General features: G+C 51.5%; 1 protein-coding gene across 1 annotated transcript in view; it reads left to right on the top strand.

Annotated features, from left to right (window-relative positions):
• The first annotated feature begins 1,234 nt into the window (after window positions 1-1,234).
• Window positions 1,235-9,453, top strand: part of HADHA (hydroxyacyl-CoA dehydrogenase trifunctional multienzyme complex subunit alpha) — a 22,872-nt gene continuing 14,653 nt past the window's right edge. The window contains exons 1-7 of the mRNA XM_026846320.1: window positions 1,235-1,478; window positions 4,057-4,098; window positions 4,187-4,257; window positions 5,641-5,774; window positions 6,990-7,128; window positions 7,772-7,891; window positions 7,977-8,079. Coding sequence (XP_026702121.1) covers window positions 1,439-1,478; window positions 4,057-4,098; window positions 4,187-4,257; window positions 5,641-5,774; window positions 6,990-7,128; window positions 7,772-7,891; window positions 7,977-8,079 — 649 coding nt within the window. The 5' untranslated portion in view covers window positions 1,235-1,438. The remainder of the gene's footprint in view (window positions 1,479-4,056; window positions 4,099-4,186; window positions 4,258-5,640; window positions 5,775-6,989; window positions 7,129-7,771; window positions 7,892-7,976; window positions 8,080-9,453) is intronic.

Raw genomic sequence — 9,453 nt, 5'->3', positions numbered from 1 at the left:
GTGCTGTGAGGGGCAGCGGGCGCTGTGCCCGCGCCTCAGGGTGTTGCTGGGGGTGGGCGGAGGGCAGCGTGTCCCGGAGGGGGTCGCCGGGCGGTGCGGCCTCGGGTGTGAGCGCAGGGGCCGTGGCGGGGGATGTTCCGGGTGTGCGTGTCCGCTGGGTGGGGAGGGGGCGGCCACCGCCGAGGTGTCCCCGCGTGTGTGTGTCCCATGCGAGGGTGTTGTCCCCACGGCGTGTGTATCGTTTAAGGGGATCCCCGGCACGTCCCTAACAACCCCCCCTCGATACTTCGCCCTCCCAGGGCAGGGGTCCGTGTCTCTGTGTCCTGGGTGGGCCACAGCGTGAGGAAGGGGCTGGGTGTGTCCCGTCCCCTCCCGGGGGACATGCTCCCACCTCAGTCCCCGAGGCTAAGGCTGGCCTTCGTGTGCCTGCTCCCTGTGCCCTTGATGGGTACGTTTTGGGAATCTGCGTAGAGTTCTGGGGTGTCCCTGTGACCCTGCCCTGGGGGACGCACACCCTCCTCACTTGAGCTGATCCACAGGGAGAGAGTGTCCTTGTGTCCTCACCTGTGCATGTCCCTTTGTAGGGGGGCAGGATGTCCCCATGTCCTTGCCTGTCTGGATCCTGGGGCTGTCCTCCAGGCACTCAGGTGGGAAGGGGGTGTCCCTGTGTCTCTGCGTGGATGGGGGGGACACCCCAGGCCTGTTGGCATCTCCAGATGCCCCAGGATTTGTCTTTATTTCAGTATACAGGCATCTTGCCTTGTGATCTGCCCCTCCCCGCCCCCCGCCGGAGGCAGGTCCTTGGCACTCTCCTGCCTCTCTGCAGCGCTGGGTCGTGGTGGTGCTTCCTTGCAGAGCTACCAAAGCAAGGAGTCATCGCCTGCCCCGGGTAGGGCTGAAGTATCGATGTTGACCTGAAATCCAGCAGCATTTTGTTTAAATCTAACCCCCATCTTATGTGCGGTGTTGGAGCGCGTCTGTCCGTGAGCAGGGCGCTGCGATGCACAGCGAGCAGACCCGTGGTGACTCCAGCGAGCGCTCAGGCTGCCGTTGGTCAGATTTTTTTCTAATAACAGGCAAAATTCTTCATGGCAAACAGTCCTGGAGCTGCCGTGCGGGCTGCTGTCACTCACGATAATTAATAGCCTTAAAGCATTTGTTAAACTGGATGCAAACCTCGCCAGGGCAGGCCAAAAAGCCTGCAGAAGGCAGCAAGCAGGCAGAGGACAGTGTGAGCTCGAGAGCGGGCTGTACCTGCTGAGCCCCACGCCCTGGGCAGGTTCCCAGAGGGGACAGCGCAGCTCAGCTGGGCAGTAGTTTCCCAGCTCGCAGGTACGGGCTGAAAGCGTTGGGCGGTTGTTGTCTGGAGCTTCAGGGGATTCACGCTGCCGGAGCTTGGCTTGGGCCAGGACTGACAGCAGGCTTTTCCCCGGAACCGATGGATGCTGATCCCGCTTCGAGCGGCGTGGCGTGTCTGGGTGAGTGGAAGGGTGAGAAGGGGAAGTGCTGGACAGGGGAGCACCTTAGGAAATAAAAGAGAAAGTGGGAAAAAACAGATCCCAGCTGGGATTTTTCCATTCTTTGCTGCATCCAAAGTTCTCGGCAAAGGCCTGACAGCAACTGTCTGAAGTGTTGGTTTCCCCGTCTCTAGACAATCTTTTAATTGGAGTGAAGTAGAAATGGAATCAATATTCGAAGCTTTTAATTCTAGAGTGGACGTTAGGGAAGCGGCGGAAGCGTACATCTGGCCTGCTGCTGCTTCCTTCAGCAGTTTGAAGGAGGAATTTTTTGGCTCCAGTCTTGGCAAGTTACCATCGTGCCGCTGAATGAATCCATTCCTAAAGCAGATGTGCTGTGGCTGTGACTGGGTCAATGTGCTTTTAGTTTTACGCATGTTTTCCACAAGTATTTTGGGCTCTAAAATAAAATACTGTCAGGCTCAAGAAACCTCACTCACATATTAAGCAGCTGTTACTCTAATGACAGCAGCTTTCCCAAAACAGTTTATATTAAAATGTAGTGAGACTTCTTCAGTCGTGCCCTTGATCTTTCTTCTTTTTTTTTTTTTTTTTTTTTTTTTTTTTTTTTTTTTTTTTCCTACTTCCTATCTTCTGTTTTGCTAGAACTGAAAGGCAAAATGGAATTTGAGGTTTAAGGTTTTCATGGAAGCAGTCTGTTTGGAAACTGATACGAAGGAGGAAGGCCACAGAAACAGTTAATTAATCCATTCCCTTTTTATTTTTGACAGTGTGTGTTTTGCACACAATATAGTTTTGACTACACTGCCAGTGCCTTGCTCCCGGTTAGAGAGATGTGCTGCTGACTTTCCCACATCCCAGCCTTGGCGGGCGCCTGACTGAGGGTGTGGAAGGAAAACATCATCGCTTGCCTTGCAGCTGAGCTTTCTTTGGGCTGATTCTCCTTCCTGCTGTGCCGTGTGCGGCGATACAGGGTGGAAGTGAGTGAATTCAGTAAGATAGTTCAGGCCTTGCCACCCTTTTAAAGTAGTGTGGCTTTTACTGACTTAAAATACCACTTTTAGAAGTGCATCATAGTCTGCTCAGGAGGATCTGTCAGCAGAGAAACTGTTGTCGGACCACGCTCAGTTTTGTGGGAAATGAGTGTTGGTGTTTATTTTCAGCAATGGCTGACTTTAGCGCACAACAAGCGTAGGGAAATTAATGCTGGCTACGGCATTCACAATCTGGGTATTGTCCTAGTCAAAAAATACCTTAAAGTAGCTTTGCAGTGGAAACCAGTTCACTCTTTGTTTATAAAATGATGCTGTGGGCACATGACAGACACAGGGACACACAAACCTGTGTGCCCGGACAGACTGACACTGAATTTCCACCACACCGTGTTGGGGAATGGAGAGCAAAGGTCAGTCCCTGCTGCCAGCACCAGAGACAAAGTGGAAAGGGGGCCAAAGTGCGGCGGAGCTCCAGCCCTCAGCCCAGGCCACTGGGCTGTGGGGAGGGGAGGCACCTCTCCATGAGGTGTAGGCCAAGGTTTTAAGCTCGTACTGGGTTTTCTGCCTTCTTGCTGCGGGGAATGGGAATGTTTCATTCCTGAACTTTTTGCTGGCACTGAGCAGTAAACCTCCCCCAGCTAAGCAGCTGTGTTCCAGTTGGTAGATGTACACACGGTGCTGCACAAGTAACACTTTTACTAGATTTCAGACATAAAGCAGCTTTGGCCAGGATTCAGCCTAGCCCTGCATTAGAGGAGCCTCTCAGTCAAGATCAAGGTCACTTGAATAGAACCGAGATTCCTTCTTGTGCTGAGAGACCATACAAGTACAGCTTCTCAGCAGAAAAAGGAGATCTGGGGTTTACGAGTCAGAAAAGTGGCATTTCATTTGTAGACAGAACCTGTTCACGCTGTGGTATATTGAGTTTTATGAGTGCTTTGAAACAAGTTTGTCTCGGTGCTTCCACACGTAGTAAGTAGAGGTGGTTCGAATATTTTGTTGACAGGTGGAGGTGAGAATAAATGTTTTGTGTGCTTTTTTTTTTGTGGCTCACCAGTTGTATACCCTGAGATCAGTGCAGCAGTACTTGGGGTGGCACCTTTTGCTGGAACAAGAGTGTGTTTTTGCAGAAATATTCTGGGGTGGTGGCGTTTGATTTGTGGAGAAGTTAACTCGCAGGCTTGAAACTCTCTCAAGTGCGACGAGGTCTCTGGTTTAGCGCGTGCAGAAGTGTTGAACTCTGCGTGATGAAAGCAAAACACCCCCGTGTGCCACCTGCTTTGTCTCTTGTCAGCAATTTGGGAAGAAAGCTTTGACTTTTTTTTTTTTTTTTCTGCTCTCAGTTTGGCATTGCTGCTGTTGGAAGCTGCGGTGTGGAATCTGTGCTTGAAGGTCACTTCAAGTGTGGCATCTGCTGAACTCTGGTGGTGGCTCAGGTTGAGCCTAAGAGAAGGAATTGGCTCATAGTCAGGATTTTCCAAAACGCTGTGCTCAGCAGATGAGATGGGAGGATGCATTAATAAAGGACAGTTAAGATGAGACTACTGACAATTCCTTTAACATCTACAACATCTTTTCTTTAGGTTATGCCTGCCGTAACATCTCCACCTCCACCACTCTTCAGAGTAAGTGTAAAACTTTTCTATGCGGGTTCATTTGCTTTCTTAAAATCCCCTGAGCACAAGCTGATGACACATTTCTGTTTGTTTCCAGCTAGAACCCATGTTAGCTGTGATATCAAAGGAGATGTTGCCGTTGTACGCTTCAACACGCCAAATTCCAAGGTACTGTTTTAGCTGGCTGTGGTTAAGTGGAGTATCAGTGGCAGTGGCAAGAAAAGCAGCTGTACAGAGAAGGCGTCGAAAAGGCTAATTTAGGACTAAGAACTTCCCTAACCTGCAGCTTGTCAAAGTTGCGAGCAAAGCAAAAATAGGAAAATGAGCATTTGGGCATTTAATGAGACATCTGAAAATGGAAGAGAAGGATCTGGGGGTTCTCACTGACAAGCAGCTGAACAGGAGCCAGCAGTGTGCCCGGGTGGGCAAGAAAGCCAACGGCCTCCTGGCTTGGATTGGAACTAGTGTGAGCAGCAGGAGTAGGGAGGTGACAGTCCCCTGTGCTCGGCACTGGTGAGGCCACACCTGGAGGGTTGTGTCCAGGTCTGGGCACCTCAATCCCAGAGAGATCTGGAGGGGCTGGAGCGAGGGCAGAGGAGGGCAGCGAGGCTGGGGAAGGGCTGGAGAATCAATCCTGTGAGGAGCCAGGGAAGGAGCTGAGGGTGTTGAGTGTGAGGAGGAGGAGGCTGAGGGGAGCCCTCATCCCTCTCTGCAGCTCCTGACAGGACATTGCAGAGAGGCTGGGGCTGGGCTCTGCTCCATGGGGATCAGGGACAGGACAAGAGGGAACGGCTGGAAACTGCCCCAGGGGAGGGTCAGGCTGGGCAGGAGGAGAAAATGTTTCCCAGCAAGAGTGGTGCGAGAGTGGAAGAGGCTGCCCAGGGAGGGGGGAGTCCCCATCCCTGGGGGGGTTTCAGGGCCGTTGGGATGAGCTGTGGGGGATGTGGGGTAGGGGAGAACTTGGTAGAGTCGGGCTGAGGGTTGGACTTGATGATCCCGAGGGGCTTGTCCAGCCTGAGTGATTCTGTGAATCCCTTGCGGAAATATTTTGTGTGTGCTGAACGATCTTGTCTCTCTCACTGGCACAAAATACTGCTAAATTTTACTGAGTTCTTGGTGATGTTGAGGAAGTTATTAATAACAGATTACTTAATGATCTACTGCAGGGTTTCATCTTGGAGGGGTTTTTTTTTTCACTGTGTTAATGACACAGGATGAACTAAATTTTATAGCAAATCTGGGCTTCATTTGAGCTCCCTAAAAGTGTTAAAATTGCGCCAAGCAGTGGTCAGGCTGTTGGGCAGATTCCTGGATGGTCTAGTCCTGTTCTTTTTTTTTTTTTCCAGAAGGCAAATCTTGAAAGGCTGGAGAGCTGCTGCTCCTATTGGCTTGGAAAAATCCATTCAGACCTACCGTTGGCTTTGGCTTTTTGTTGTCAGTTAGTCTTCTGTGCAGGTTTTCTGATGATTGATGATTTGAGTCCAGGCCTAATCAGAGGTTAAACTCTCCTGTCTCCTGGGCTCCTGGTTTATGGTTATTTGGTGCTTTCAGGTGAACACCCTGTCCAAGCAACTGAGCTCAGAGTTTACTGACATCATGAATGAGATCTGGGCCAATGAAGCTGTCAAAAGCGCCGTCCTCATCTCTTCAAAGCCAGGCTCTTTCATTGCTGGAGCAGATCTCGAGTAAGTACGGGGGCTTAAGAAGTGACACAGCTGGAGCTTTCTCCAGCATCCGGGGCCAGCGGGCTGTGAAGTCTGAGCAGTTTGTCCCTGACATCTCCCCAGGGGCGAGGCAGAGGCTGGGAATGAAAACCCTGCACACAGGATGCGTGACTCGCTCCAGTGAAGTCAGGAGCTTGACAAAGAGGAACGTGGCGAGTGGTTAAACCCCGTTTGGCTGGAACGCCTGGTCACTCCTTCCTGCGTGCTGGGGTGCAGCCAAGAAAACCCATCCTGGCTGCGGGATAAGCATTGTCCTTTGGTCTGGGCCGCAGCAAGAGCAGCTCATTTACATGCAGGACTTCGTTTAAGCTAGGTTTGAGTGCCTGGCAGTCTGCTGCGTGGCCCCTTGATTAGGCAGGACTTGGCACCTTGCCACGTGGAGCATCTGGGTGGCCTCCCAGGCGGTGGGTGACTTTTGGAGGGCGTGGAACGACCTGTGTGGGTGCTCTCACTGGAACCTAGAGCACCACTGCCTCCTAGTCCTGACATCGGGCAGGACAGAGTAGTTGTTTAAAGACATTAAAAGCCAGAAAGCTCTGAGGACAGAAGTGAAATTACAAATAGACCCTTCCTAACCTCGTTACCTTTTTGATGGGCTTTATTCAGGAGCAGAGACTTGATGTGTGTTGTGGTGGGAAGGAGGCCGGAGCTAGAGCTGGCAAAGGGACCTGCTGCATTTGAGAGGTGTCTGCTGGTCTCAACACTACAGGCCTCCTGAATTGGCCCTGCCTGGCACACGCTGCCAGCCTCCCTGAGATTAATTGGCGCGGGGAGTCTTTAATTGGCCGAGTGCAACGTCAGAGCACGGGCCATCTGCTCCTCTGAAAACTGCTCCTGGGCTCTCCCCTCCACCCTTCCTGGCAAGTGCTTTGAGGCTTCCTACAACTCCTTCCTGCTCTCCCCTAAAGGCTTTCAAAGCTCTGACACAAGGAAACTCTTTCACTGCCTGCGGGCGCAGCCCAGTGTCAGCGTGCAGTGACTTAACCCACTCAATTTAGTAGTCTTCCCGTGTTGTCTGTTAATCTAAGACTGGGGGACTAAATAGCTCTTGCCTGTCTGTCACTCACTGAAGCTTTGTGGGGGAAAAAAAGGAACAAACTCGTTGAAGCGCTCTCATTTCACTGCTGTTCTCTCAGTGCTTTTCCAATTCTGATCAGCCTTTCTGCCTCGCTGCAGCATGATTGAAGCCTGCAAGACTTCACAGGAAGTGTCTCAGCTCTCTCAGGAAGGACAGAAGATGCTTGAAAAAATTGAGCAGTCTCCAAAGCCCATAGTCGCTGCCATCAGTGGGTCCTGCCTGGGAGGAGGACTGGAGGTACTGAATGATTCTGGGGCTGATAACGCTGGTTCCCTAAACCATCCAGGCGATGCCTGCGGGGCTGCTTACTGGGAGAAGAGGGATTTGAGACCTGACTGAGTTCATTGCATCCATTCAGATGAGTTTGTGACAAGTTAATGGCCTGGTTGTGCTTTAGGCTAATTTTTCTGCTTCCTTTGAAAGAGAGCTAATCCAATACGAACCTGTGTGGGCCAGGCTAATATTTAGATGAGAGCATCCCAGGGAAAACTGCCCGTTTCTGGCAGGCTTAAATGCTGCTGGCAGAGTCTGGGCTGGAAATTGCTGCTTTTCAGATGAAGTGAGTCTCGTATCCCAGCAACTTCTGTTCTTTAAAAGGTGGCTGTGAGAGGGATGAGTGTGGGGCACCTGGCAGGATCCGCCCTGGCCTGCGTACTCTGCTCCCTCGCTTCGGCTGGGTGCAGTATCTGCTTCCATAATCTCCATCTAGGATTTTGTAAACTGAAAGACACTGGTACTCCATGGAGCAAAGTTTTAGTGACAGTCCTTTAGGAATGGAGTCTCTTCAGTTGCATACTGATTTCTCAAGCAGTCGCCTCTTCTTACAAGCACGTGTGGTCTTTCACGGGGAAACCTTTAGTTTTTTCTTCCTTTTTTTAAGCTTGCCATTGCCTGCCACTACAGAATAGCAACAAAGGAGAAGAAAACAGTCTTGGCAACACCTGAAGTGCTACTGGGTCTCCTGCCAGGGGCGGGGGGTACTCAGAGGCTACCCAAGATGGTAAGTAAGAGGGAAAACTTCACGTGACAGCCCCTTCTGCTGCGTGGCGTGCTCCTGTTCTGAAAGCCCCTTTCTGCCCTTCCAGGTGGGACTTCCTGCTGCCTTTGATGTAATGCTGACCGGGAGGAACATCCGTGCTGACAGAGCGAAGAAAATGGGTCTGGTTGACCAGCTGGTGGATCCACTAGGTCAGACGTGATGCCTCTCAGATCCGCTGCCTGTCAGTTAACCTCTCCGCCCCGCTGAAATGGGGGGAGAAGCCGTTGATGCAGGCTAGCAGGGGCAAAGCAGGTGGGCTGCGAAGTCCTTACGGCGCTCTGCAGCGCCGTCTCTGTCCCCACCTCAAAAGCATGTGCACAGGGACCTTGAAACGTCAGGCTCCTGCTAAAGTGCAGTGAGTAGGGAAAGGTTAGCGCAGAGGGCAGCCTGCTGGCTCTTGCATCAGCTAATTACACAGATAAGAACCTACATTCCTCATTTATCATGTCAGAGGCAGAGATTGCAACCCATAATGAAAGGAGAATAGATGACCGATGTCTGCATTTATGCAGCCTGCAGATGTTAATCTCTGTGACAAGATCTTGAGAAGAAGCCAACCCCCGGGGCTTAGGTGCTCTGAATTGCCAACTGACTTGAGCTGGATGGAGAAATTCCTTGCAAACTGCAGATTTCCAAGTGCTGAGCGGGCTAGTGATAATCTCTTGCTTTTGCTATTCCTTCATTAGGGTGGCTTTCTTGGAAGGTGACTAAAGGAGGGGCAAACCCTCCACGGCCTCCTCAGAAAGGTCTGAGCACCCTGAGCTTGGCTTCCTCAGGCAGAGCACAGCCTGGTGGCCCTGAACTCCTGAATTTGAAGAAAATAGACAAAAAGAAGAGGTGCTGCTGCCTACCCTGAGAAATGCAGGGGAAGGCCCTGTGTCCGTTCTGTCTCGCGTGCCAGCGTTCAGCTGGTTGAGGTGTCCTTAGCTGTAATTTTTCTTACAAAACGGATCAGTGGTACCCAGGCCTGAGGTGAAGTCGGCTGAGTAAACTTTATTTGTTTAAATGTGAATCACCTTTTGAGACCCAGCAAATGTGGCTTTTTATCCCAACGATGACACTGGTTTGCTTAAAGGAAACCTGAACATCCAGAGAGCTGTTTGGAATCCTAGCTCAGACCAGATGGGCACAAAACCCAAATGACATGCACACGTTAGAGGCATCCCTTGTTCAGGCAGATAGCGGCTGTGCCAGCCGGTTCTGCTGAGCAGTTTCGTTTTCATTCTCAACGACTGGGGGAAAACAGCTTTAATTGGGGAGATGCTTGAACTGGTTGTAGAAAGCTTTGAAGGAGAGAGATGGCATGAATAAGGAGGCAATCTCATGGGGTGCAATCAGTTCTCCTTCACTCGGCATTCTACAGAATTCTCTCGATCTGTGTACTGCGGTGCCCAGGTCTAAGCGCCAGGCCTCGAGGGAATGGCCTCAAGCTGCCCAGGGCAGGGTCAGGCTGGCTCTGAGGAAGGATTTCTGTGCAGAAGGGGCTGTTGGGCGTTGGAATGGGCTGCCCAGGGCAGGGGGGA

The sequence above is a fragment of the Athene cunicularia genome, assembly GCF_003259725.1.
Source record: "Athene cunicularia isolate RWA chromosome 3 unlocalized genomic scaffold, athCun1 chr3_part1, whole genome shotgun sequence".
Taxonomy (NCBI): domain Eukaryota; kingdom Metazoa; phylum Chordata; class Aves; order Strigiformes; family Strigidae; genus Athene; species Athene cunicularia.
The sequence above is the reverse complement of the archived record's forward strand: the minus strand, read 5'-3'. Positions and strand labels throughout refer to the sequence as shown.